Source organism: Sturnus vulgaris, chromosome 10 (genome assembly GCF_052056855.1).
Source record: "Sturnus vulgaris isolate bStuVul1 chromosome 10, bStuVul1.hap1, whole genome shotgun sequence".
NCBI classification, from domain to species: domain Eukaryota; kingdom Metazoa; phylum Chordata; class Aves; order Passeriformes; family Sturnidae; genus Sturnus; species Sturnus vulgaris.
This window is the reverse complement of record NC_142252.1, coordinates 16,888,965-16,916,942: the sequence shown is the minus strand read 5'-3', so window position 1 is coordinate 16,916,942 and position 27,978 is coordinate 16,888,965. Positions and strand designations below refer to the sequence as shown.

Sequence of the window (27,978 nt, the reverse complement as noted above, 5' to 3'; positions counted from 1 at the left end):
GTCTCAAACAGCAGTGCAGGCAGCCTTCTCCATTCTACATACTTTATTAGAGTCAGAGCTGGACAAATCACAAAGTGTACAAAATGGAGACCACACTACCAGAAGCAGGATTGTGGGTTGCAGCAGCATTCCTATGGCCCAGAAGCATTTGGTAGAAGTGTGGAGAGGGCAGGCTTGGTCAGGGGGCTCTTACTGCCAACTGCATTTGCGATTCCCCAAGGACAGACCCTGTTCACATCCTGACAGAGCTCAGCTGACCCACACTCCCTGGGACACTGGGGGAGTATGTCTCCAATTTGTTTGGAAAGGACAGACTGGTTCAAGCCAGCAGTGGGTAGGGGTAAATGCTCCAAGGACTTGAAATGCTGTGCCACCCACATACACACCAGCAAGAGCCTAAACCCTCATCCTTTTTGGTCACAAACCTTCCCATGGCAGGACTCTATACTGACAACTTTGCAAGAAATAAGGTGGTGGTGAGATCTGGTGAGCCCACCATCTCCTGTGGTGGGGGCCCAACAAACTCACCACCCCAGACATCTCAGACTGGCCAGCAACATCTACCACAACAGCAATAGCTAGTACAGAAGCCAGGGTAACTTCAACTCAGATTTGTCCAGTCTATGTTTAGGTCTATTCTACGAGTACATATGCACAAGAACTTCAAAAATACTAGGATATGATGCAAGTAGTGAGACACCAACAGAAGAGGAGTTTAATGGTGGACGTTCCCTAGAAAGATCAAGAGAGGATGGGAGTTAGACTAGCCCTTGCCCACCCTGGGACGGGGAGCAGGAGGCTGACAGCACCCCTGCACATGACTGGGTTCTGAACTTCATCTGCAGCGTGGGTGGTAACTGAACACAGGCAGGCGAGTCCACTCCCGGGGTGAGCCACAGGGTCTTTCAATCTGCGTCAAGGGGCCAGGCAGACATCTCTGAATGTAGCAGAAGACCGAGGAGAGGCAGAGCATGGCTTGGAGAAGAGGGAGCCCGCCAGCCTGCTGGGGCTAGCATCTGGTCTCGTAGATCCCACTCCTGCCGATGTACCTCACCCATTTTATCACATCATGGTCACTGTAGTTCAGCTTTGGCTCAAACACTTTCAGGTAGCGCACCTTCAGCCCAGAGGGTGCAAATGGGACCTATTGAGAGAGGAAAAGGCAACAGAGAGCATGGGAATGGAGGTAAGATGCTCTCCGTACACAAATGCCAGAGGACCCCCGGGCAATGCATCTAGAAACAGACATCAAGAGCCACTGTTCCCTTCCCTAGTCCCTGCATGCATGGTGCCAGACTCCTGCAGCTCTAAGGGCAATTTTCTTCCATTAGCTTTGCCATCTGGCTGACCTCACCTGTCAGCTTGTCACAGGGGATGCTTAAACCTGCGTCCCAAAAGTGACTGAAAAAGCTTCTCCAAGGCTGGGTACATCCTGAAAGGCAGACAGGTACTCACCTCAAAGTTCATGGAGATGGGAGGCCGAGCCCACTTCTTCTTGTCATTGGTGGGTAGCAGTTCGATCTCTGCACTGATCTGGGATTCCTTCATTCCAGCCATACGTTTTATCCTATTGGAGGAAGCTCAGAAGTGAGAAAGGTGCCAGAGTTTATGCTCCCTTTCACTACATAATCTCAGGGCAGACAGGAGCACGAAACAGACCCTGCCTCCCCAAGGCCTGTCCCTGCAGGCCAGTCACAACACACTCACTTACTTCCACACAATGGCATTCTCACTGGCCTTGTACTTCGCCTTCCCTTTCATGCAGATGACTTGCACTCCACTGGTATTGAGGGGCGTTGGGATCCGGACCTGCAAGGCACAGTCTGGTAAGCAGGGGCAAGGAGATTGCAGCCTGGGCACTCCGGGCAGTCTCAGACGGTCTATCCTGGACCCCTTGGGCCTTCTCTCTCACAGCTCAGGGCCCAGGGAACAAAAGGCATCCTAGGCTAGCTCTCCTGTTTCTTGCTTTGAAGTACACATTCACAGCTCCATATTACACAAAAGTCAGTAAGGAACAGGGCAGAGATCTCCATGCTGCAGGAATCCTGGCTAATGTTGGGGAGATGAGTTCAGGAAGGATGCCAGGCACTGCAGCAGGCTCTGAACAGCCCAGCCTTGCAGCAGTAAGCCTTTTCAGATGGGGACTAAGCTGCAAAGAGCCACTCCTAGCTTGTTTTAGCTCACAGCCTGCTGCCTGTCTGACATACCACCAGATCATGCAGACAGAAGAACGTGAAATTTTCACAGTGGCTGAGAAATTAACAGTTGCTGCAGGGATGCAATGAGGCCCCTGCCAAGGCGGCTGTGCAAATGAAAACAGCTTCCACCTTCCTAATCTAAAGCAGCTACTTCCCACAGCATAGCAGCGCCACACATTTAAGAGATACTCAGTTCACTCTTTTAGCCCTGTTCAAGCTTGGAGACTAATCTGTGAGGACTCCACCACAGCAGACATAAACTAGAGGCATGATTTCCAGGCACAAGATACCACAGTGCTTTGGTTTTTTTTCTCTTACCTCTATCTTCTGGGCAAGCAAGGAAGGTTTGAAATTTGATTTGATCACCACCTTCACTTCCAGCTTGGTCCGGCCCACCTCCCGCACCAGTGGGATCACACGGAAGGGAAGGATAATGTCCTTCGTAGTTCGGTATCTGCAGGGATGGAAGCTACAGTGAACTCTGAGGAGGAGTTAATTCCTTTACACCTCAAACTGTATCACCCTCCTAAAGAGACAGCCTCTGAATATAGCAAACAGCTTAGAAACATCAGCCAGAAAGGAAACATCCCAGAGGGAAACAGCAGTTAAGATCTGTGCTGCTGTAGGGCAGCAATGGTTTCTTTCATCTCAAGTTTTATATCTGACTCCTGCCAACAGTCTTGTTCAAGGACACCAGTGTTCAACACTAAAAACAACAGATACAGCAAGCTCAGAAGCAAGAAAATCCAGATCTAACACTATGGTTGTGGCAAAGAAAACTAAACGCAGATGGGCTTCCACATTTGTAACGGATGGATTTGAGGGATACCTTACAGATTCCACTCTGAAAGGTAGTCTAAGTGTGTATTTCTTAAGTGCTCAAGGGCTGCAAATCTGCCTGGGAGCAGCAACACTACTGTAGCAGCAAGTAGATGCCAACACCAGCCTGTTCACCCCCACCCACAGTACCTCATGAGCTCAAATTCTCCATCTGGTGGAATGAAGCTGATGCTCCTCTCGGAATCAAACTTGCTGAGCCTCACACACTGGTGGAAAGTGCAGTCATCAATGGCAATTGACTGTTTGCCGCTAAAAACACAAAACACAGTTAGAGAAGCACAAGCTGCAGCTCTGGTATCTTGGTGCAGTCAAAATCTGTCCAGGCAGAAACTACTCTACAGAGCATGTTGCCATCGCAGGTGTCCAGGAAATGGGGAGGCAGGGAGAATTTAGGGGACAGCAGCCTCTTGGCTCAGACTTTACTTGTTTCACCACCACAAGAATCATATTTCGGGAAGCTTGTCTGAAAGAATTTTTTCCCTCCTCTCCCCAAAGAGAAGAGAGCTTAGAAGAGCACCTTTCTGTCACAGCCAGCAACACAATGCTTGGGTCTGCCTGCCAGCAGCACTCAGTACTGCAAAGGCAACTCTGCCAGCCCAAGTCTTCTCACAGCACAGTTCAAGGGAGAGAAAACACTTTCCTGTCCACAAAGCTATCCCACTGCCACACAGCCAGGAAATGCCAGGTTCAGAGTCTTCCTGTTCAGAAATCTCTTCACAGCTGTTCATTTCCACACTGCCAGCAGGTGGTTTCATTCTGAACCAAATTGTCAAAACCACGATATTGTGACATACAAGTCTGTATCTCTCCTAAAAACCTAAAGAGCTACCAGCTGTCCATGTAGGTGCAGCAGCCTAACCTGCCAGCACTGAATTTGTGCCAGGTACTAATTCCTGAGAATACAGGTTCTAGGCCAGCCAAAACTCCTCAGCTACTGAGGGGGACTAGAAGGCAGGAGCAACAGAAGAGGCAGCAGTGTAGAGAAGGTGCAGCAGTGTATCACTATGGTATCTAGGCTGCCTCAACTGCTGGAAGCAACAGGATAACCATGCCAATATGCCAAGACAGTGTGGGAACTACAGCAGGTTTAGCTGTCCTAGGAACCACCACTATGTACACAAAGGGGAAGCAGACTGACCCCAGGGTGACTGGCTGTCTAGTTACACTACCACCAGTGGTGTGGTTTGAGCTTCAAAAGGAGGAGTTAGCCTTTGCTAATCTGTTGCCCAGATTACAACCAACGTTAGCCAACTAATTTCTATTTCTCTGGAAAACAGCTTGGAAAGCCCTAGGACTGCTCCAGGTCTCAGGCAGCATTACTCAGGGCTGGCCTTGCCACAAGCTAGATCCCAAAAAGCTACTGACAGCAGCTGTCCCTTTTGGTCACCTCATAACTAAATGCTTCTGGAGAGTAACATCTCCAAGCTGGAGATGTCCATTGGATAATCACAGCTAGCAAGAACTACCTACAAAGAATCCCTGTTCATCTTACTTTTGTAACTCAAAAAATAGCATATTTACTGGCAAAGGCAGTTGGCACAGAAGCTTTGGGACAGTGTACTGACTCTTCAAGGCCTGTGCAGTTGATATTTTCACTAGAGTAAATCCTCACTGGGCCCATCAGCCATCTCAGGCTCATCTATTTTACCAGCTCAATTCAGGTACAGGAAAGATGGCTTAAAGGTGACAGTGAAGCAATAGCTCTTGGCTTGGTTCTGAGAAAAGGCAAATAGCAGCTCAGCTCCATTTACAGGAACCAACATGGAAAGTGTCTGAGATCCAGGTTACATGCACAAGTCACACAAAGCAAGAGACAGGGGGAGAGCAGAGTGCACACAAAGCTGAAGCAGATTATCTACCTTCCCAATTCACTGGGGGTCAGCAAAAAAAACAACAAAAAAAACAACCAAGAGAAATACAGATGAGTTGCAAATGGTTAGTGAGACGAAAGTGGCAGTCCCATTGCTTTTATCGCTTCAACCCAAGCAGGAAAGCTGGAGAAGGCATTAAGAGCTGTTTTCAGCTTCAATGGTACTGACTGAGGTGCAGCTTGGAGGGAGGGTAGCTGGGTTCTTGGAAAGGTTGTGCCTCCTACTCCCACAGCCACTGTAATCAGCAGGAAGGCCTTCCCGAGTCTTTGTTCTACTTTGTGGGAACAGTCCAGGTAAAGGAGGTAAAGGGATTCTCTCACTGTTTCTTGGAAACACTGCTACTGCTTTTATGCTTATGAATCTCTGCACTGAGCAAAACTGCTAGAGATAGATTCTAGGAAAATCCATCTGGGGGAAGTGTTTCCAGGTGCAAGAACTCTACACTTAAAACTGTGTTTGAATCTTAATACTTAAAGAGCTGTAGAGCAGCCCTCTGTAGGCTGGTAGCTTGCATGACAGTGGATCTACCCAAAGTTAGCAGTACTATCTGAAGGGAAGAAAAAACCCCAGCTTTTTGTCTATCAGATCAGAAAAGCTATTAAAGGCTGCCCTTTCATAAGAGTCTGTGGTGGCAAGTGGTCACCAGGTTCAAACCTCTTACCTTTTCCCCGTTTCATCCGCAGTCCCTTTGCCCTGTTTTTCAATGACAATCTTGTCATTCATGCCAAACTTGCACTCTGGCATTCCACTCAGATAACTCTTCATCACCACTCTGCCTGAGACATGGGCACTCAAAACCTGACCTGGTTAGAGGAAATCACAGTTCAGAACACTTACAAGAGTCACTATGCACAAACCCAGAGCAGGAGAAGCATGCCAGCTCAAAAACTCCTACTTACCCTGTGGGGACATTAAGAGATTCACGCTCTCCAGCACATCAAGAAAGAGTTCATTGCGACGGTATTTGATTCCTTCACGTCTCCATCCAATCTGTCCAGTCACCTGGCTGGTGATCTGGGACTGCTCTTCCTTGGTCTGAAGAGAAGAAATGACATCTTAGACCTAAATAAATTCCAAGACTAAGAAATCTTGCTCTGAATCTAAATGGAAACTCTTGCCATTTATTACACATAAATGTTTTTGTCACTTAGATACAGGTGCTGTCACACCTCAGAACATGAAATTCTATGCCTAACCAAGAATTTGCCATAACAACAGCAGGGAACGTTGCTCTGTTTTGTTAGCAAGTCCATTAGGCTATCTCTTAGTGCAGGGAGGCATGGCTCCACCAATAGCATTCAAATCATATCTCAGACTGTCACATCAATCCATATTAAGCAGAGAAGCTTAACAAGGATTGATGTAGCAGTTCACACCCTTATCCAACATGAAACCCTAGGGCCACAAGAGAGCTAATCCCCAAGTCCTGTTTTTTAATAACTGCAGTCCTAATAGTTACATAGCAACACTAACCCAAAATGCATCTAACAGTACCCAGGCTCTAAGCCTCTGAAAAGCACCAAGGGTTGTGTTGAGAGGCACACAGAGGTTTCCTACCTGATGCTAGAGGTGGGGTCCAGTCACATGGAGAAAGTCAGGAAGCAGGTGTATAGTAGCAAGTGCAGTGTAGACAGGGTTAACAGGCAAGCAGGTCAATAACAAGAGAAGGGAGGAAGGGAGAAAGAGGCAGATTAGGCTTAAGGCTACCTGAGGACAGGAAAAAAGCAGGTCAGCTCTTTGTTAATTAGGTAGCTAATTAGCACAAACAAGATGAGGGGTTTTGACCTTTAGCTCCCTGCAGGAAACCCAGCACTCCAAGTAGTGAAATGAATTTTCAGACTTGGCCCATTACTGACAATCCAAACACAAGGTGGAGCAGAGAGAGAGACATGCAAAATACTGCTCCAAATAATGTTTCTATGCAGAGCAGACTCATGTTGGTGTTCCTAATGCAAATCCTGGATGTCTACCACGTCACAGATGCCCAGACAATGGGAAATACCAGGCACTTTGGGTCCTATATAAAGTGGTATCCTGTTAATTCTGCTCTTCCACCACAACTGCAAAGACACAAGTAGGCTCTCCCACAGCAGCCTTGCAGTAGGCCCACAGGGTGGCAGTACATGATCTCAGCTTCACACATGCTCTTGCCACAGACATGGTCAGTTCCTCAGCAAGCACAGCCACTGTCACATCATCTCAGAGTTTTATATTCCCCTGACAAGTGCCGAGGTAAGTGCTCAATGCAGTACACAAAGTACCTCTCTTGTCTGTCCCACAAAAAAGCACTGCCTTGTTCAACGTTTTGTTCAGACTGTAGAGGAACACGCAGATTTAATACCTAGTGCTCTGTCTTCCAAAGGGAAATTGATCATGTGATGACATTTTAATCTCCTGCAACAACACCAGCACCCTGACCCTATTTACTCTGTAAAGTGACAGGATGGATATGGAAGCAGCTGCTGAAGTTGAGACCACCCAGCAGCATGAGTATTCCCTAAGGGAGGCACGGAAAACACCTGGGTCTGGAGTTTGTCAGGAGCGGGTGCTTCCCAGAGCTGGACAAATAAGTCAGCTAAAATGGCCCAAGAATACCCACCTTGTGCTGAGGTGCCAGCATGTTGAGTAGGTTAAAGATAGCCAGCTACCAGCAGGTTTCTTGGGATCTTCCAGCTGGTGTGGCTCTCTGCTCACTTTAAAAAGTAACACCAGCATTTTAACACTAAAGAATATCTATGGTTTGGGGAAACAATGTAACTAAGAGTTGACTAACTCATACATCCAGAAATCACTTGGAGGGGAAGAAAATTACAGTGTAGTTAATGAAGTTTGCATCTTAAGAGTGTGAACAGTACATGAAGCATAACTACCTCAAGCTGTAAGAACAAGGCTTAGCCTCCGTTGGAGGAAAGTATTCAAGCCAATGGCTTCACCATTTCTGCTACAGGATATCAGCACAGCCTGCAGTCCTGCCATCTGAGTAGTGGGCTACTTCATGTGTAGGAACTAGAAGTAAAACTATGTTGCATACCAACACCTTTTAAAACCTGTGTGGCACATCACTCCCAGAGCACACATCTATTTCCTTGGCAAGCACTGCAACAGTTTCAGCAGTTTTATTTGAAAGAGAATAAAGCAGATCTTGGAATTTCAAGATCACCTGCCCTGAAAAGACCACTGTAGACATACAGGGAGGACATTCAAAGGACAGCAGCTCAGTACATCTCCAATCTTTAATTGAGAACAAAGTCAAAAAGTCGAGTTTGGAAAGTCTGTCCAAAGTGGATTTTGCTCCTTAAATTCCTCAAGACACAAACCCAAGGAAAGCATTATCAGGAACTAAGCAAAGACAGGGAACACAGATTATAGACCATTCAGACCCAGATTTTGGTCCTGGGTACCTGTATGAACTGGCTCTAAGTGAGGAGCTGAAGGCTAGAAGTACCAGAGTAGAGAGCAGGCAAAGAAAGATAGCACGTAATGCTTCAACTGGTGCCTTTGCCATCCTGTGCCTGCAATGGATTACTTCTGGTTTTTGAACTGGTCTGCACAAAATTCCAATACTGAGCAGAAGAACTGCTTACTTGTGTAAAGCTGAAAGCCAAACTCTTCTTTGTAAGGAAAAAACTAAACCTGCTGCTGAATTAAGCTTGATACTGTGACAGTGGTTTGCACACAAACAGCACAAGAGTTTGTTAAAACCAACAAAAGCAAAAAAAAAAGAGCAAGGGAAGGAAGTGACGGTGGTGGTTAGTTTTTCTAGGAACAGGAGCTGATTCAGCTATCTTCAGTGCTGACTGCCCAAACTGTCAGACTACAGAAGACCAGAGATTTACACCAGGACTCGTGATGAGGACTGAGACCGGATGCACTCACATCTGGCCATGTTGCAAAACAGTTTGCTGCTCTAGCAGGAAGTATGTTGCTCAGGGGCAGCTTCTCTCTCACCTCCTCTTGAAATGCAGCTGTTCTTGCTACTGGATTAAAAGTTTAAAAAGGAATTCTCAGAAAATCAGTGCTCATTAAGTGAGTTGAAACAGAGACTCCAGAGACTGACCTCTGCTAACCTGAACAAGAACAGTCTCCATGCAGGTTCTTGTTTAGCCCTCTGCTTCTGTTTGTACCTGAGGATGAAGCATTACTCTGCCACAGACTGCCTCACTACAGAGTCCCAGCTTTTTTTTCCGGGCTCACTGCTATGCAGGAGAGAGGACTAACTTTTAGGCTAAGTCCTGACTTGCACAGCTGTGTCAGGTGGACAAGGTGGACAATATTCCTTGGGGATATGAGAAATGGACTATGAGATTCTTTTGAATTCAGAGGTTAAGCATGAGCTTATGAGACAGGAAGCCTAGTTTTGAGGGCTGTACCTGGAGTAGGATTAGAACTACTTTAAACACATTCCTCAAACCAGTCCAACTAACTATCTTTTTCCTAACACATCCTTTATCTTCTAATTTCATGTAAACTTTGTTGCAAGGGTTAATACTATGCTAAAAACACAGCAGAGATTCTCATCTCTAACTTAAGAAAACTCAGGCTGTACTGACACTAACCTGCAAGGATGTTACAGGCAGACACAGAGCAACGTGAGCTTCCTGACTTAACAGCAAGATTCACAAGGCTGAAGAATACTTCATTATAAGGCAGGCATGAAATCCTGACAGCTCTGGTGGATAACAGACCTGCTCAGTGAGATTCACATGCAAAAGAGCTACTTCTGGTTCAGCAGGTAGATTTGTTTATCCTCTCAGAAGCTGACACAGAACAGAGCCTGAAGCCAGCAACCGTATTTACATGCAAGGAACTGACATTATCCTAGCTCTGGGCTCTTCCTCCTGCATCTTATTGTGTGCCAGGGAACATGAGGTAACACAGTGCAGGGACACCTAGAATAAAGTGCCACTGAGATACACCCCTGCCAGGGTGTTCTCAATCTATTCAGGCACCTTCCTTCCATACAGGTCAAATGTTTACATGGTAATTAAGACCATACTTTCTTGAATGGGCTTAGCAAAAATTAACCAGCAGAGCATTGCTGTACACTAAATTCCTCTTATTACCTGACTCTTGATGCCTTGCTGAGTGATGAAAGTCTTCAGGGCCCCTGTTTCAGAGTTCTGAGGATAGCCAAAGTCCAGGATTTCTACAGAAGGGTAAAAGGTTAGTTCAGAACTACAATGTATAAACACACCAACTAGGCTAACTGTTCCTATAGGGAGAGAGGCAAAAAGTGCACAGACACTGCTTACACACTGAATTTCTGGATAAATTGCTGTAGCATTCCTTACCAAGAGAAAAGAATAATTCTTGCTACACTGGGTTCTCAAAGCAATACTTTGGAGACGAGGGGTGATGGAAAGCTGTGCAAGTGATGAATTTGCCAGTTTTTAAACACAACCACGCCTCAGGACTAAATATCAACTAACCTTGCCATCTGCAAGGAGTTTTTCCAAAAACATCCAAGGGACAATAGAGAGTTTATACAACACCACAGCAATTTTATCTTCGCAGGTTTTTTTTTAAAGTTTTGCTCTTACGAAGATGTAATAAAACCCAAAACAACAGCTGAGTAGTGGCACTGCAGGGTGAGTGTAGGAGAGAAACAGACGTTAACTACCCACAGTGCAGAGTACACACCTACTCCTCTCAAAGAGGAAGGGAACAATCCACAAGAGATTTAGAGGGGAAGAAGACCACTAACATGATACTGAGCAACATCACACTGGGAGGTTTGATCTCACTGTGCCTGCAAGGAGACAGCAGTGACTGACCAAAGCAAAGAACAAGCAGTCTCTTGGTCTGCCCTGAGGGAACAGGGAAAACATCAATCACTGTGACCCTTGGCTAAGAATCCCAGGACACACACGTGTGGTGCCTTGTCTGGGAAACAAATAGAAATGTAACTAACACAAAGTGCTCATGATATGTGAAACAGGGGTGGCTCAAGGGCAACCTCCATAGCAGGCTGATATCACAAGCAGCTGAATGGACACTATTATTAAGCTGCGGTGAAATTTGGAGCTGTATCAGTGGGGAAGGTAGGGCTGGGACAGAGTACATTGGGTTTTATTGATTTCCTTCTGTTCGGAATTGAGCCCAAAAGGCAACTTACTAGGGGCAATCAACTTAAGCCTAGGGTGACTGCTTCCATACACTGCTAAAGCCACCTGGTCACCAGCTGGCCTTAGAGGTGCTACTGGCAGTCCTCTTGATATACCTTGGGGTAAGGAAAGCCTGACATCTACACAGGATACCCTCAAAAGCTGAGCTCCAGTACCAGCTGTCGTACAAGTGCACAGCTCTCAATATTTCAGGGAACGGAATCAGCACAAGGCTATGGGCTTGAGATACCATTCACATTTGCAGTACAGGTGGCATTAGAAAGCCAAACAAGTAATTTTGAACTTGCACACGTTTTAAAAATACTTCAAGGATTATTACAACATCATACTAAACTAAGGATTTCAGAATGACCGAGTACAATAGGCCACAGTATATAAGGGAAACATCTCACCATCCAGCAGCTCATAGATCAGCACGAAGTTGTTCTTTATGTTCTCCTCACTGATCTTCCCAAAGTAGGCAGTCATCACGTCACACATCTTGTAAAGAAACTCGAATACCATGGCAGCATTGACATTCTGCTTGGTGACAGCAGCCAGCCAGATGTTGGAGCGCTTGACATGGAAGAAACTTGTGCGGGCGATGTTGGTGACAGGCGAGCGCACCTGCTGCCGTGCGTGGATGACATTGACGCGGAAGGCGTCCACGGCATTGCGCCTACGAGAGCAGCACCAGAGACAAGTCAGCACAGCGAATGTGGAACAAGCTGGCTGCACAGTTCTGCTTCTGCCATTACACTCAGATACTGAACTACACACACCAAGCTCACCCAGGAAGGGCGCCTGGGGATGTCTCTAAGAGGGACAAGTGAAGGCTCTGAGCAGAGTTAGACACTGAATTCTGCACAAGTTCAAGGAGAGAGAGTGCTACTGGCCTCTAAGGAGATTTGGACTATAGTGTAACTGTAGTCAGAAGGAGAAGTAAACCTCCATGTGCAGTAAGATGGAAAAGAAACTTTCCCTTCAAATAGTTTTGACAGCACTCCCAATTGATTGTCATAGCTGGAAACAAACACATTAGCAACGTATGGCTCAGAGTCCATTGACCAAACACATAATTATTGTCTATTCTGCATGCCCGGGCCTTCACACATTTGCCCCAGAGCAAGCTGTAGTCTCCCAAGATACATGTCAATTGCACTCGCTGCCATACAACCAAGGAAGTAACAGCAAAATTTGCCCAGGCCACCCAAGAGATGTCAGTGCCCAGGTACACTCCAGAAGGGAGCTTTAGTTCTCAGATCCAGCTCATCTCCATACCCCACACACTTTGGACGGCAGGCACAAAGCAGCAGGAGGATTGGGATCACTGTTGGCTTTCCCGTTACACGTCACCTCAAGACTGCTCTGCTTCAGAACAGGTGTCTTGCATCCTGACTCAGAGTCCCCACAGTGCAATGTGTCAGCAGTACTGCATGGTCCAGGACCATTTACAGTCAAGGGTTCGGCCCAGTGCTGAAAAAGTGCTGTGCAAGCTGCCCACAGGTGCTGCCCTCTTTGATCCAAACTGTCTATACACTAGCAACAAGGGAAAAAACCCTCTTTGTTACACAAGGATTCCAAGGGACATTCTGGATTCCAGCTCTTGCACACACTCCTTATCCTGTAACTACAAGTCAGAATAAACTTCCCAAATTAAGTCCACCAATCCTGAGAATATAGGAAGGAAGCCCAAGTGCTTTATATTACAAGACCAAAACTTAAAGCAACAGTCTACACACAAAGCCAAGACTCATTTAGTCATGCTTTATTACTCATACTCTCAGACACTCCGTAGAACAGGGGGTCTGACTGCAGCATCAAGGCCATGGTACTGATTATGCTGAAACATGTTTGAGAGCAGACAGTAATATCATCCTTGCAAGCAAGGATAAGGCATACAAATGCTTGTAAGCACTGAGAGTTGTCAACAATCCAACGCACAGTTCCAAGTTAGAAAACAAAGGATATTCAAAGGAACATATGCTACCACAGCAGGTGTTTGCTCCTTGAAAGTCTGGGGACATATGTAGAAGTTTCATCAGTAAACATGTTCCCCCCATAAGCAAAACTCTGGCTTTCGAATACTTCTCAGGTTTTATTGCTCCAGAAAGTTTGCAGGTTGGAGTCAAATTAGTATTTCATTTCTACTTTAGTTTTTCCATAAGAAAGTAATTTAACCTGCTATAAAATAACAGTATCTAAATGCCCACATCCTCCCCTCCAGTAAGCCTTGCAAGGAAAGTTCAGCTTGTTCTAGAGCATTAGCCCTCCCAGCCTCAAGTTCTAACCCGCTAAAAGTAGCACCAGAACCAGTCACCAGACTGGTGCACACGAGAGGAGAAGCCTCAGGCCAGGGAGGCTTTGCTAGCACACCAGGTGCCCACTGTGCAGTTCCAGTCGTGGCCTACCACGCGTCTCTTACCTATTGCTACAGCAGCCAATGAGATGGGATGGACAGAAATGGCGCCAGCGGAGAAAGGAGGAGTGACAGCAACAAGAGAAAGGGTTAGAAACACACACACAAGGCACAATGAATCCAAAGAGATAAGAAGAGACCAAACAGCACCCCCTCCCCCTGCTCCTTGGCACAAAAGGCCAAGGTGGTATTGGGTGGACAGTAACAAGCTACAGCAGCAATGAAGCCCTTGCAAGGTACAACACTGACATGCCATGGTAAGGCAGTCAGCATGGACAGATTTGTGTTTGGCTGAACTTTAGGGCTAACTGGGCATTTAGTCCAGGTGAGCTGCACCTGTATCACAACAGTGATACCCAGTCTGCTTTGCTAATATAGATAGCAGGCCTTGGTGTAGAAAAACCCCAAAGCCTCAGTCAGAGGCATCACCTGGGGACTGCAGAGTATTGGGTATCTTCTTCCCAGTCTGCCTCAGGGCTACAAGTCTGGGTGGGAATTTCTAGGACAGTACTTCTCATTTGAAGGTGTTTGGCTTGATGTTTTCTGGTTTGGTCCAGCCAACAGGAAATACAGCAAGTTTGATAGAGCTGGAGCACATCTGGAGAGATAGGGCACATCCTGCAGATTCAGACACTGCTCTATCCAGCTTGCACTTTTCCTTAAGGATCAAGAGCCACGAAGCTGACGTGATGTATTAGAAGCTCAGAAAACAAACACCTATTACATTTAAAGTGCATGCAGTTTTTCATGTAAGCTGCTCGGTTTCAAATAGCTTAAGTTTAATTACACAGCTGCATTCTTAAATGCAGGTAGGTTCCCCAACGACTAAGTCGTTGAAGAACAAGGCACTTGAAAATTACAGCAGAACCCTCCATGGTATCCTGAATTATATGCATGGTGTTTTGCCTTTTTTTTTTAATAAGGCTGCTTATTCATGCAGCTAGCTGCTTTATGGACAGATGCGCTACATGCACCAAAGCCATTCTAAGTTGCAAGCAAAGAAAGTTCAAGTTTTGTGGTACTTCTGCCTTTAACAAAGTCAAAAGAAGGATATCTTCGTTGTTCGTCACTTTGGTTATTACATCTGAGCTAGTATGTGCTTTTTAAGGCCCTTAAACTGTGCAAGGGGAGGCGTTCCTATAACCACAGAATATCTTTAATATCTCCGAGTCCAGAAACTGCGGCTTCAGAATGCCAAAGGTGATGGCCAAGACTAAGGAGTCTTATGGGTCAATCATAAGACAGAGATGCTCATTTCCTATTCAACTACCTCCCAACAAGTAGGGTGAGTTCAGCCCTCAGCACTTCAGAACTACTGCTTAACTAAGAACTGCATGGTATGGTAGAAGTCTATCACTCAGCTGTTTGGTTAGAGACAGAACTCCTACAGAGGTGAGTACAAACTACAGTATCATGGCTATTACCTCCCACTGATAGTTAGGATATTAAAAACCTTAAGTAGATCTGGCACTAATGCTAATATTCAGACTAGGAAATGGAAAGACTCTCAGTTTCTTGATTACACCACAAGATGAGACATAGCCATTTTATAACAACTTTTTCTGTTAGGCTACATGTTTAAAAAAATCCAAGCCAGCACTGAAGGCATGTTTGAGAAGAAATCCAGCACCTTGGGGAGCAAGTTCAGTTAACAGCCAACACGAGCTCCACCTAAGTCACAAGACTGACCCTTTCACAAGAACTGAACAGATGATTTCACTGAAAGGAACACCAACTCCTCAAGTCCTAGAAAAAACACTGGAATATTCTGGCACTCTGCCAAATGAAAAAGTTAAGATAGGATCAGGTAGGAAATCCCATTTTCTAGCTTTGTCTGGCCAGCCAGCAGGAAGTACTTTATCACGTACTGAACATAAGGCACTCACTCTGTAAGAGAAATGGGCCAAGATAAAAAAAGCAATAGAAGATCATATTAAAAATACCTACTTTTCTCCCTAGTTTGCATGTCCACAGCCATAATGCCATTTCAATCAAAAGGACTTCCTGAAAACATGAATTTGAGAACAATCTTGTATGTGTTCCAAGTTTGCAAACCACAAAAAATATTTTTGCCAGAAACTGCAGTGAAAGTGTCCCTAGCCCCCACCTGAAATATTCTCCAAAGTTTCCTATAATCCAGATTGGCTTGGCTCAGTCATTGTGATACCAGCTTTGCAAAGTCAGTCCTGTCATATTAATTTCTCTGAAGAGCTTCAGCTAACAAATGTTGAAGACTGATGAGAATTTGTACAGTAGAAAAGAGGCAAAACATAGCCACTGGCTTTCTGCTTGAGAAATACAATGCTTCCTTGGCTCAGCTACATGTGGAAGTCCTGGAATAACTCAGTCAACCTTAGAACAGCTACTTCACCTTAGCTGACTTACAGAAGGCCAAGAGACTTAAAAGCTCATTAGGTGAAGCCTCATTACAGACACTGTGTTGACTACTCTCTCGATGAAACAGTACAAGCCTTGACTAGCTACTAGTTCTACCTCAACTTTTAACCTCCACTAGACAATCTACAACCAGAAGGGACATACTCTTCAGACCAGAGCAGTCTGAAGGCAGACCGGCTTGACAGTTTTTTGTAATTTATGGCAACAAGTTATTTCACAGCACATCCTACCACTAGTCATTGTGGAGACCTGGTACAAACTACTTTTTCCTAAATTGGCCTGAAGGCTCTCTCTCACCGAACTCTGAATTAGCACTTACCACAGCTCTGCCTCCATTAGCTCTGTCTTCACTCTGCCAACTTAATTACTAACTTCCACCTAAGGCCTGATGCTAATGAAAACCCACTAGAAAGAATACTGTTGTGCACAAAACCCATAAATTTAGGGTTTTCAGCCCAAGCAGCACCATCACTTATGATTCCCTACAGCACTATCCACTGCCTACAAGACACCGTATTTTTAGTAAGATACCTTCTGGAAACTAGCAGCCTAAGGGTTGCACAGATCGAGTCTAAGTGAGCATTATAACACTTGGGGGAAGTGCAACAAGACACCTACAATCTACTGAAGGCTTTCGAGGCTTCCCACAACTTTAGTTACCCAATGAAGTAAGTTTTTCACCCAAGGCTGCCATACAAAGCTGGGGACAGAAAGCCAGCTCAGCTGTAGTAGTACAGCCATGATTGCTATGAGGCTGCTTGCAGATAAAACTTCCCAAGACCAAAGTCTCTCATGCCTGTACTTGATGTTAGACATCAGTGCCTGAAACTACTTCAGAGTCCTTGCTATAGTGTGTGGCAGACAGTTCTCACACTACTGCTCCTGTAAAGTTTTAGCGATTACAGTGAGGTTGGCTCCCACAGTGGCAGTCCACGCTGCTGAAGCATTTGGAATAATGGTCAGATCCCCACCATCCCAGGTTTGGGAAAAAACAAAGTCCCAGGTTTGGCTGCAGGCCGTCCTTCACTGTAGGTGACCGGGGCTTAAACTTCTTTTTTCTAAGCTAAGCCTAGAGCAGCAAGTCGAGTTGCAGTCTTACATGCATGCACAGCTAATGCAGAACAAAGCAGCTCTGGGTTGTTTACTGCACCAAAATGAGACATAAATGCAAAAACTGAGGATGCAACAGAAGCACTTACCCGATGTCATCCCGGTAGACACGAGAGATTAAAACCTCTCCTTTGTGATTATAAATGAACAAGCCTCCGATCATGATGGAACTTTAGTCTTCACTTCCCATGTTGCTTAATACCTAAAGCAAGAAAGAACATATATAAGCAGGCTGAAACAATTTGTAACCAGGACTAGAGCTTAAAATTGGCACTGAAATAGAAGTTGTCTCATCTCTCATTCCAAAAATCAGCGTGGACAGATTAAGCCTCAAGGACAAGTATCCAAAACATATGTCTTGAAACACAGGCTTGGAACTACAAGCAAATCAAAGACCCCTTACTTCTACTATAAAGTGTCTATCTCCTTAATGACTGAGATACAAATTAGACACAATTCCTAAGTCTTTTTACACGCTGTTCACACGAATGTCTGACATGTCACCAAGCCTATCACCACATGACAGGGGGTTCATAACAGCAAATACATCTCCATTTATTACCACTTTTTCATAGTTTTTACATATCAGTGTAAGAGCCTTTGCTAATCCCCAGCAGCCATATCAAGTCACACTTCAGAACTCAAACTGAGAGCCATTTGGCCACAAGGTACTACTGCAGTGGTCAACAATCATGACCCACTTGAACTGGAAGATAGTCCCTCAGAAGTTACCCTCCTAAACTGCTAATTTTCTCTTTCTTCAAAGGAAGATTGCTTTGGAGAGAGCTACAAAGCTCTCTCCAAAGACATTAGGTATTATTGATAGGGTAGACATTACTGAAACAGAAGACTTTTTAAAATATACAGCTACTTCACCAGATCCCATTCCTGGAGTCTTATGCACTCCTATTCACTTACGTTAAAGTCATAACACCCACAGGCAGCAACTGCTTGGTTGGCTTAGTCCCAAGAAGAGAACTGCAATTGTGCCAGGGCAGGCCTTGAGGTGGTCACACAGGAACTGCTAAGCCAGGGCACTGCAGAGCATTAGATAACAACCATCTCCACTCTGCTCTTTGGGTGGATGAGCCTACACCCACTAGTCTGGGCTGCGTGAAAGGATAGGGAGAGGCCAACCTAGAGACAGATGCTGACAGTGAAATGATATGTGTCTGCTCAGGAACACTGCAGTGACAAAGTTAAAGTGACCCAGCCTTGGATCACTTCAAAGGTCAGGGGAAAAAAGAGAATACAAAAACAATACACACATCAGAGGGACTAAGGGACTTCTGGATTACTTCAAGAGTAATGTATCCTCAGAAGTCACACCTAAAAAACTACAGTAGCTGCCCATCTGAAGAAGTACTGCAGATGTGAGTTCTGTGCTAAACCAAGGTTTAGAGTGCAGCCACTACTTTTAATTTCAGCAAGACAAAAAAGAAACTTTAAATTTCCTAAGCCTTTACACCAACATTTTTAGCTACATCTAGTGAGTCCTCAAAGAATAACACTACTCATACTTCTCTGCTACAGGTGTTCAGCTTCCAGATGGCTGCTTCTGGTTATTAAAAGGGGAAAAAAAGAGCCCAAAAATCAGTTAAGTCAAAATAAAAAGAGAAAAGCAGTTTTCCCAAAGCTCAGTAGTGAGCTTTCTGGCTTTTATTCCCCCATTCTGCTGGTCAAGTATCTCTAGATACCAATAGGCTTCCTTCTGCCACTTGTCTGTGGCTTCTTGTGGCAATATCACAAACATATCTTCATGTCTGAGACTCCAATTAGCACAGAACAGTTTTTCAAATATGTTTTTCTTCTATTCCCAACCATAACACTTTATAACTTCGGGATACAAGTATTTCATTTATTTCTAAGTCTCTATAACCAAACCTATTAAGACATAGGCAGCTCCATGATTCCCATGTAGTTAAGAGTGGGAAAAGCCTTTTGTGGCTGTTCACTGTTTTGTGACCAAGGGTACAGACTGTAGGGGCAGCAATGTGAGCATCCCCACAGCAGAAGACAATCTCACTGGTCAACAAAACAAACCCAATTTCTCAGACTTAAGGAAGTGGCTGTACCACAGACTCACAACTACTTACACAAAGCACACACAACAGGCATGAAAAGGCTACAGAGAGGTAATGTACAGGGCTGAAACCCAAAACATGGAGAATTGAACACAGCTGCCTAGCAAGACAAGCAGATGCTGAAACATTTGCAAGGTCATTCACACACGCCAAACTGAAAAAAATGAGAAACATTAGGACAGTGAAAGCAACTTGTTGCACACTCTAGAAAATTCTTTCCTATTTACTAGTTTTTTTCACTGCAGATAAGAAACAAGCATGCGTTTGCAGACTTCTACAGTGCTGGCTTCCATATTCAGATATGGATTATTGCTATCAAAAGTGAAGAGTTCCTGCATTCTCTTTAAGACTTGCATTGTATAGAGCAGCTTCCTGGAAGCTTATGCAACCGGTCAAAGCTGGATCACAAGAATCCTACAAACCCTTTCCAGAAGAATCCTAGAAAGCACATCCTAGTCTTAAAAAAAAATAATCTCCCTCTTGGGTCTTAATGCTGCTTAAGTTATTTGTTTCACTATTTTTAGTATAAAGGAAATGTCTGCTTTGATGAGCAACAGGATCAGACACGCAGCAGATACAAGACAAAGCCTTTTGCCAGCATGACAGGCCAATCACTTTTTGAAAAAGCCTTGATTTGAATATTTACTGCATTACTATAAAACATGTACAAGATTGCAGATCAAGCTTTGCATTGGAAATTAAAAGCCTTTTCTTAGGAATATCTACAGACTTTAAATGTTGACTGAAATAATGATGCCATGCTTTCTCATACGTTAGGTTAGAACATATTCTGTAACAGCTTTGCTGAAGTTACAGACAAAAAAAATAGCATTTTTAATTGCATCACAGTACCAGACAGCAGAGTCAACTGCTTCTCATCTTACCTGCTAGTAAAAGCATGTCTGATAGAGAGTGGATAGATGACGACTCAAAGGCTTTTAGTCTTCAAAAATCCTTCATCAATGCAATGAAATGCTAGGCTTCTTCCTTATAGAAAATATCCCAGGAGATGAGTTCAAGCTTCAGACTGCCCATGCAAAGCTAGCTCCTGGCCCCACCTTCAGTGGCATTGGTTTATCATTTCATTTAAAAGCTGCATTGGTTCATATTGCAGAGCTACAGGTGAAGCCAGAGTTGCCTTTGCTACTTCATCCACACACCTCCTATATGCACTGTTGTACAACTGTGTATCTTGGATTTTTGGTGCTATTTTGGAGTCCCATCTGCATCTCTTTGGTCTCCTTTGATCTACTTTGCCCTTACTACTCTGAATACCCTCATACCTACACATATCCCGCTGCCATGACTACTGACCAGGAGTGCTCTTATTGCAAATTCTCGTATGGTACAGAACAGAAGTATGCAGAGATCTGCCACCAACCAGCTGATGTGTGCTTGCTGTACTACACTGGCAAAACAACTCTGTAATGAACTTGCTCAAAGTCAGAAATGGGCTGGCTCTGTTCTACATGAGGCCCTGGTTAACACCTGAGCTTGTACTTTTCCCTACTACTACGGATTTGGCCAGAGGATCAGGACCATCCTGACAGTTTGATTTATAAGGGCAGCCAACCATACATACCTGAGACATGCACGAGCATTATTTCGTATGCAGCAGCAGAATGCCTCCATATGAGTTATAATTCTTCTCAAGTCTGAAAAAACCCACGATTCTACAGCTCTAAAAATTATGCCTGAGTTCACATTTAAGTACAATTTACCTAATGATTTGTGTCAAACAATTGATAGTGCTTCCAGGTACCAGTAAAGTCACATGGGCTAAAAATGCTGACTACAAGGAAAGGGTTTAAATGACCTACCCAACTATAGCTATCAATCAGTTCTTTGCAGTAGCTGAAGGACACATGCAGTACAAACCTCTGGCTGCACTCCCATCTAATGGCATCAGAGAACAAGGAGGTCTTAGCTACACAAAGTATTTAACACAATTAAAAGCAGATGTCCCTTGTCTGCTCAAGTTCTGCAGTTCAGCATCTTGAAGAGTTCCAGGCATCACAAGCATAGACAGCACAATGGCATCAACACAACTTACATCAAGTTGCAGGGCTGCTCTCTGACAGCCTTCACCAAGCTTGCCCATGATGGGAGCTCAGGGAACAGGGACAACATTCTAGTCTTTTGTTCAAACCTTGCATTACATCCCTCCAAGACACACTCCCTCTCCACAGAGAACTGCTTCCATCAGCTAATGGAAGCATGTCCACACAGCTGGAAACTCAAGAGGTGGAGTAAGTAGCCCAGAGATGTATGAACAGAGAGGAAAGCTTTACAAAGGGCGGAATGCAAAAGAAAGTTGCTTAAAGCTCAGCAAGAAGAATGGCTCTTCAAGATGACAATGGCTCTCCTTGAAGTGGCTGCAGTGAAAATAAGCCTGCTTTGTTTTGATCCTCCTTTGTGTTTCAAGTTTCACAAATAGTCCTTTCAACTATTTCAAGGTTACATTCTAACAAGAATGAGGATTTTAGTGGTACAGTTCAGACATGGCACTATCTTCCACATCTTTTAAAATAATTAATAGTTTTCTTTACAAATCAGCTGTGGAAGTGAAAGATCCTAGTACTTGCAGTGGTTAAGAACTGCAGGGAAGAGGGTTGAAATTAATTTGAGACTGACATTCAGTGACTCATGGCTGCTGGAATCAGACCTCAGAATAAAAACTCCAGCACAGGAGATGGGTTCATCTGCTCCCTGTGCATTAGCAACGTGACTCAGAAAGCATTGCTCAAACAGCTTTCAATGACTCATTCTGCTCCTCTCCAGTCAGCCTTTTCTAGGGAGCTTGCTCTACACTGCTTCTGAGTTTCCTCAGCCTAACATCTCACTGTCGGACACAGCTTAAGAGCAAAGCCCACCATTTCTTCAACTGTTTACCACCAAGTGCCTGGAAACGAAGATAACTCTAGCTGAAGCCTTTGGGTTAATGATCCATCAACTGCATTTTCAGAGCTTTGCAGCTCCACTCCTTCTGTTTCACTAGCTTGAACATATGGCAACCTGCTCCACACTGGTAGCTACAGCCCTGTTTTCTACTTACAGTATGGATGGATTTATCCTTGTTAAGGTACAGGGATGATCCACATGTATGCTGAATTCACACCAGTTGGTGAGTAATCACCCTAATTTAGGAACAACAGCCCTCTCCCAAAACACTCTATATTCTTCAAGCAGCTACTGGGATAGATGTAACATCTGAATGCAGCTCCTACAAATACCTAAGACTGTAGGCTTCCCACCCTCCTGCCAAGTGCCCACGTTCCCATATACTTCCATTTCAACCCATAAACAGAAAAGGAGCATGAAGAACATCACAGACAACATCACAGGCCACACATATACATGCTTATAAACCCACCAGGAGGCAAGATGACATGGAAATTACTTTTCAGAATGCCTTTTTACTCAAGTGAAGATGAGAGTATTAAAATATACTTTTAGAGCAATTGTGGCTAAGTTACAGCATTAAGACAGCCAGCTACAAAAAAAAAAAAAGTACATTTATAAAAACAAAGGCTGGGATAAAGATTTTTATGCATTTCAGAAGTTACATAACAGAAAAGCAGCAGGATTAGCTGGGTCTACAAAGACTGACACGGTAACATGCACTTTTCTAAGAATCACACATACTTGCCTCAAATCATGTCTCAGGGCTCTCACTGTGTAGGGGACATGCAATAAGCACGCTCTCTCAAACCACCAGGACATGCTAGATGAAACCCCAGAAGTCAGTCTGCAGCAGGTGAGCTGCAGACCATAACCAGGGGAGTCCAGAGAAAGGTAAAGACACAATAAAACAAAGTATCTGAAAAACTGCTTTTGTGCACTGATTCTATCACAGATGGAAAATGCTCTGTTTATTAGGTCTGATCTAAAAACAGGAAGTTCCCCAAGAGTCAGACTTCATCCTTTCAGTGTGCCACCCACTTGGAATGCATGAATGAAGTCAGGAGCACAAGCTCAGGCAGCAGGATCCTGCTGCTGGACTGTCAGTTTCACATACTGTGGGATGCAACAAGTGGCTGGACTGGAAGCTATCTAGTGAGGCACTAAACCTGCATTAATCAAGTGGAGATACAGCAGCTCCCTCCTGCAGCATGTGAGAGCCCAGCCTTCCTCTTCCTTCTTCATCAATTCTGACTTATAATAGCTGTAGAAAAATGAACAACAAGCATCATGGAGCTTAGACTAAACAAGGCACACGTAAGGAATCAACTAAACAGCACAGTTTGTTCCCTCTGCAGCAACTCTTTCAGCACCACCACAGCACACAGCACCAATGCCGTAGCTTCTGTTCGGTGCAGCCTTCCATGATCTCTCTACTTGAGAAGCCACAGCATCACATCAGCACGAAGACACAACTGCAGCATCAGTCATCTGTCCATTAGGGTATGAAAGACTCAGCTGAACTGTAGCCTAAATCCCAGATACACAGATATTCAAATGAGTGATTTTCTCCAATACCTTTGTTTCATAATCTGAGGTTTTTCACATGACACCACACAGACCACTAACCCTTCTCTGGACCAGCAGACACACTGGTAGCTTCAACCTACACCATAAACTTTGGAATACAGTTCTCTGCCTTTTGTAACTGCATTTGCACAAGTAAAAACAAACAAACAAACAAACAAACAAACTGATCTGCTCAAATTTGCTGCTTAGGAAAAACAGTGAATTTTCAGTCAGTTTTCTTCAGTGGTAAAAGGAAAATGTCTGCAGTAACTCCAGTTTCAAATGCAAGGCAAGATGTACTTGTTCTAGCTCCAAAAGAATTAAGAACTGTCTGAAAGAAATGTGTCTCAAGCAATGTAATGTGCCTACAGCCTAATGGTACCACAGTCACCATAAATTCTGGGTGTATATTGGTATTTCTGCCTCAGGAAAGCACAAATACACTTCTTTGTATCCATGCCAGCTTCTCTAAGCCCAGTGTAGGCTGAAGTTGAGGAACTCTTGAGCTAGGCCTATTTGCTCTCATGGCATCTGCTCAGCAAATCCTCTGTGTCCTCTCTTCAGAGATGCAGTGGTGACACAGCAGCTCAGGAGCAATGTGCAGCAGGCTGCCTGTAACAACATAACTACAGTTTCACATTATCACCCCACCAGGATTTGATGAGCACCAGTAGCATCACCACTGAGCACATCTGTCCACTCATTTTAGGAGGCATCTTTGGGATCAGCTATATTTTCCCAAGCCAGCTGTGTGGGTGATATTCTTACCATAGACATACCTGTCCAGAAAAGAGTTTGGTGCACAGGTGGGGAAAATAAGCCTTCAACCAGCCACTGACTGAAGCTAAATGAACAGATGTCAGGACTGCTGCTCACCTGCAGAGCCCTTTTGGCCACAGTCACATTGTGAGAAATGCCATGAGCTTCATCAAGTTTCCTGTACCATCCAGTACAGGGTACAAATAAACACAAGTTGATCAGTAGCAAGCCCAAGACTCAGCTACTCGGACTTTGTCACTCTCCTTAAGGGGCTGGAAATTTCCTACAGCACAGATATCACTTAGTTTGACTGCCAACAGGAATGCTGATTTCTGTAATCTACAGAGCACATCCAGGAAACAGCAATCACAAGCCAGTTAATAAGCTGGTGTAAATCAACCAACCCCTTTAGCAGTCTATTAAAAGACAGTTTGGGTTCTGACTTAACAGTAAGTAAGACTTCTGTGCATTAATGAGCTTATCTAACTAAGCAGTTCAAGGTACATTAGCTGCTGAGTTCTCATCCAGGAAGAAATCAGGAGAGGTATTGAAGGCAAATCACCAACTGCAGCCATTTCTGCATTCCAGAAACCAGTATGATCTTGGATAAGTGACAGTAGTTGAAGCAGGAGGGGGATTAGTCAGGCTGCTCTGGCAAACTGAAGTTGTTGGGAAAACCCATCCTTTCAGCTAGCACTAGCCATTATCAACTCAAAAGACTTAAGGCTCAAAACAATGCCATCACCCCACCAGCTTATCTGAGCACCTAAGCTTTGCTTAGAGAGCTGCATTAGCCACTTTGCAGGAGGCCATGGGCTGCACTTGGTTTTAAACAAGAGTAGCTGCGATCAATTCATCCCGGGGAAGACAGGCTGCATAATTTACTTAAGGGGCATACCCTGAGCTAAAGAGCTCCTGAGATAAACCCATCAGTTTCAGAGAAACTGTTCCTATTTTAAACACAATCCCATAAATCCCCATAACCAGTGGGCAGGAAGAGAAGCACGTTCTTACCAGGCTCTCCTCCTACAGCCCAATTCTGCATGCCATACTGCACGCAGCCAGTCTGAAGAGTAAGAAACAAGAGATAAATACTGACACAAGAAGCTCCCCTACTCCAGTAAAACATCACAGGTACAGCATTTAACACACCTCTCCGACGTATTTTGAGCTCAACCTGATGTGAACAGTCCCAATGCCTTTTTCTATTTCTACCCATTCTACCAAAGCATTTCTGAAGTCAGTTTGAACTACTTGCTTTTTACTCTTGAGCTAGAAACCGGAACAGTGGTTTCCTATGCATCTTCTAACAGAAAGAAGTTAGAGGTACAGAATGGAGTTTGAGTAAGAGCTTGTACTCTGCAGACCATTAATGGTCTAGGTGCCTGATGCGTCAGCTTTTCTCTCACTACTCTTACTAGAGAACAGATAACTGCATTTCACATTCTGTGCCTCTGCCTGCAAGCTTTTAGCTGAGGTGCCGACCTCCTGCCAAAATCAAAATAATACATGACCTGCCAATAACTTTTGACTCAGTAGGTCACTCACTAAAGGAGAGAAGCAGACTCTGCCTCACAAACCAATTATACTTTGGCACCACAGGCCATCCTCCAGTTGGACCCAGGAATAGCCTTTAAATACTCTAATGGTCTTCAGTAAAATAAGCTTAGAAAACCAGTGCAAGACATTGTGCTGCAAAAGAAAGTCTTGGCTTTGCCTTTTTTTGATGCAGGGATGAGGCAAGAAAAGTTTAACTAGGGTTACAGGAAGTTTCTTTTATAAAGCCTGTTTTGTTTAGTGATATTCCTGTTCCACAAAAAAAAAAAAAAAAAAAAAAAAAAAAAAGAGGAAAGTGATAGTATCAAACAAGAATGCATGTCCAGTTCCCTGTGTTGCAAAGAACTCAAGATGTAACCCTTCACAGCCTCAAGATTCAATTCTCCAAAATGCAGGACTGTGCTCTTTTGGAAGGAGGAAGCAGCCAGCCATGATACTCTTCAAAGACATCCCAATGCTCTCCCTGGAACATGGCCACTCTGCAGCCCAAAGAACACCAGGTATCTTTGTCACTAGATGTCAGTAACATGGCATTTCCTACAGGAATGATGCCTCTCTTCTGACAGGAAAAATATGGAAGTAGACAGTTTGGCAGCATCTCTTCAGATTTGAGATTGTTCCTCCAAGCAAAACTCATAGGGACATACACAGATTTTACTATAGGAAAAAACACTAACTACAGCTCTGACAGCGTTCAAGTAAGTGTTGCCCAATCAAACACCATATGAACCCATATACAGTTAGAAGCCTGCAATACTGAGACTTCCAAGCCACTTCCAAGCCACAGGAGCCATCCAGACTCACCTATCTGGGCAAGTTCCAGGCTCAGATTTTGGCAGCCTGAGGCTAAAACTTGATAGCAGCTTTGTCATAAGCTAAAGCAAGCAGAAAACAGATCATGGTCTCATACAGCTTATGGAATGAACACTAGATTCAAAAGCAAGTAACTTCCCAGTGGGGAGAGGAATCAGCTGCACTGGGTGATAAACACAAGGTCTGCTTCCTGCAGTTTTGCTGAATCCAAAAACATAGTCCTGGGAAGAATGGATGTGGAAACGCATCTAGAAGAGCCGCTGGATAGGAGCCTGCTTTAAGCCTCGGAATAAGCAGTTCGGCATCAGCAGAGCTGCGTTCTGCCTCAGCAGGTTTTCCAGGGAGAAAGCAGAGTGCAAGCCATGACCCAGCTAATTCACGTCTGGATCAGTAGTACAGGCAAATAATTTTCGGTGAAGTTCCAGCCCGATCCGATTGGGAAAAAACCTTTGCTCAGGATGACCTGACGCATCGGTGCCGGCCTTCCTGTGCCATACACAGCCCGACCCTGTCCCCACCCTCCCCCGGTGCAGCACCGCAGGGCTGCCATACAGGTATTCCAGCCAGAGAGTTAATTAACAGCTATTAATAACCCCCCCTGAGCCACAAGCAATGTACGAACGAATGATGGGGGTCGCCCAGCACCCCCTCAGAGGAAACTGAGGAAAAGCCCTCCCGGAGAGCCCCGCTTCTTCTCCCTCCCTACTAGCTCCGGGGACATTCTCGCGTCCCTCCCAAGGGCAGCCGGCGGGACACCTCGCCCTGCAGCCACCTCCCCGCCCCGGGCCTGCAGACCCCCAACCCCCAACCAGCGCCCAGGGAGCCGCCACCCACAGTAGCTCGGCCACCGCCCGGGCGCGGCCGCAGAGCGAGGCCGACCGCAGCAAGCCGCCCGGAGGAGGGACGGGCGCCGCGGTGCCCGGCAGGGAGCAGAGCGCGACCCGAGGCGCCTCACCTGCCACCACCGCCGCCACCACCGCTCGCCGCCCCGCGCCCAAGATGGCGGCGCCGCCCCCCCTCACCCCGCGCCCCCCCGCGCACTGCAGAGACGCCGCGCGCGCGCCCCGCCCGCGCCCCGCCACTGCGCATGCGCTTCCGCTGGGAGGGGCCCGCGCTGCGGGGGCGGGGAATACACTTCTGCGCATGGCATACTGGGAGTTGTAGTCTGTGGCGAGGAGAGGACAGCATGGCAGCTGAGCTCAGCGACCGGCTGGGCCAGGGGGGCGCCCGAGCAGGAGGCCGCGCTCGTCCTGCAAAGTCTTGGAGTTGCCGCGCCCTTCCAGAGGGCTGCTAGCTCCCGCTAGCCTCGCGCCCAGGCATCCCCGCTCCCCACCCCGCAGTGCTGCACCAAGGGCC

At 45.4% G+C, this 27,978-nt stretch overlaps 1 protein-coding gene across 3 annotated transcripts; it reads right to left on the bottom strand.

Annotated features, from left to right (window-relative positions):
- Nucleotides 1–28: 28 nt before the first annotated feature.
- AP2M1 (adaptor related protein complex 2 subunit mu 1) lies at nt 29–27,703 on the bottom strand. Of its 3 annotated transcripts, XM_088170936.1 has the most exons (12): nt 27,578–27,642; nt 26,614–26,684; nt 17,029–17,141; nt 11,427–11,692; nt 9,973–10,055; nt 5,809–5,944; nt 5,571–5,712; nt 3,168–3,287; nt 2,517–2,652; nt 1,712–1,809; nt 1,456–1,567; nt 29–1,144 (listed from the first exon to the last, which is right to left on the bottom strand). In XM_088170936.1, the coding sequence occupies exons 3-12, from the start codon at nt 17,100–17,102 to the stop codon at nt 1,010–1,012; spliced, it is 1,302 nt and encodes a 433-aa protein (XP_088027062.1). In that variant the 5' UTR covers nt 17,103–17,141; nt 26,614–26,684; nt 27,578–27,642; the 3' UTR covers nt 29–1,009. The 3 variants fall into 3 exon arrangements, with proteins under 3 accessions (XP_088027062.1, XP_014727079.1, XP_088027063.1); XM_014871593.2 differs by lacking the exon at nt 26,614–26,684 and having other exon boundaries at nt 27,578–27,703; XM_088170937.1 differs by lacking the exons at nt 26,614–26,684; nt 27,578–27,642 and adding an exon at nt 19,908–20,007.
- Between the last annotated feature and the right edge of the window lie 275 nt (nt 27,704–27,978).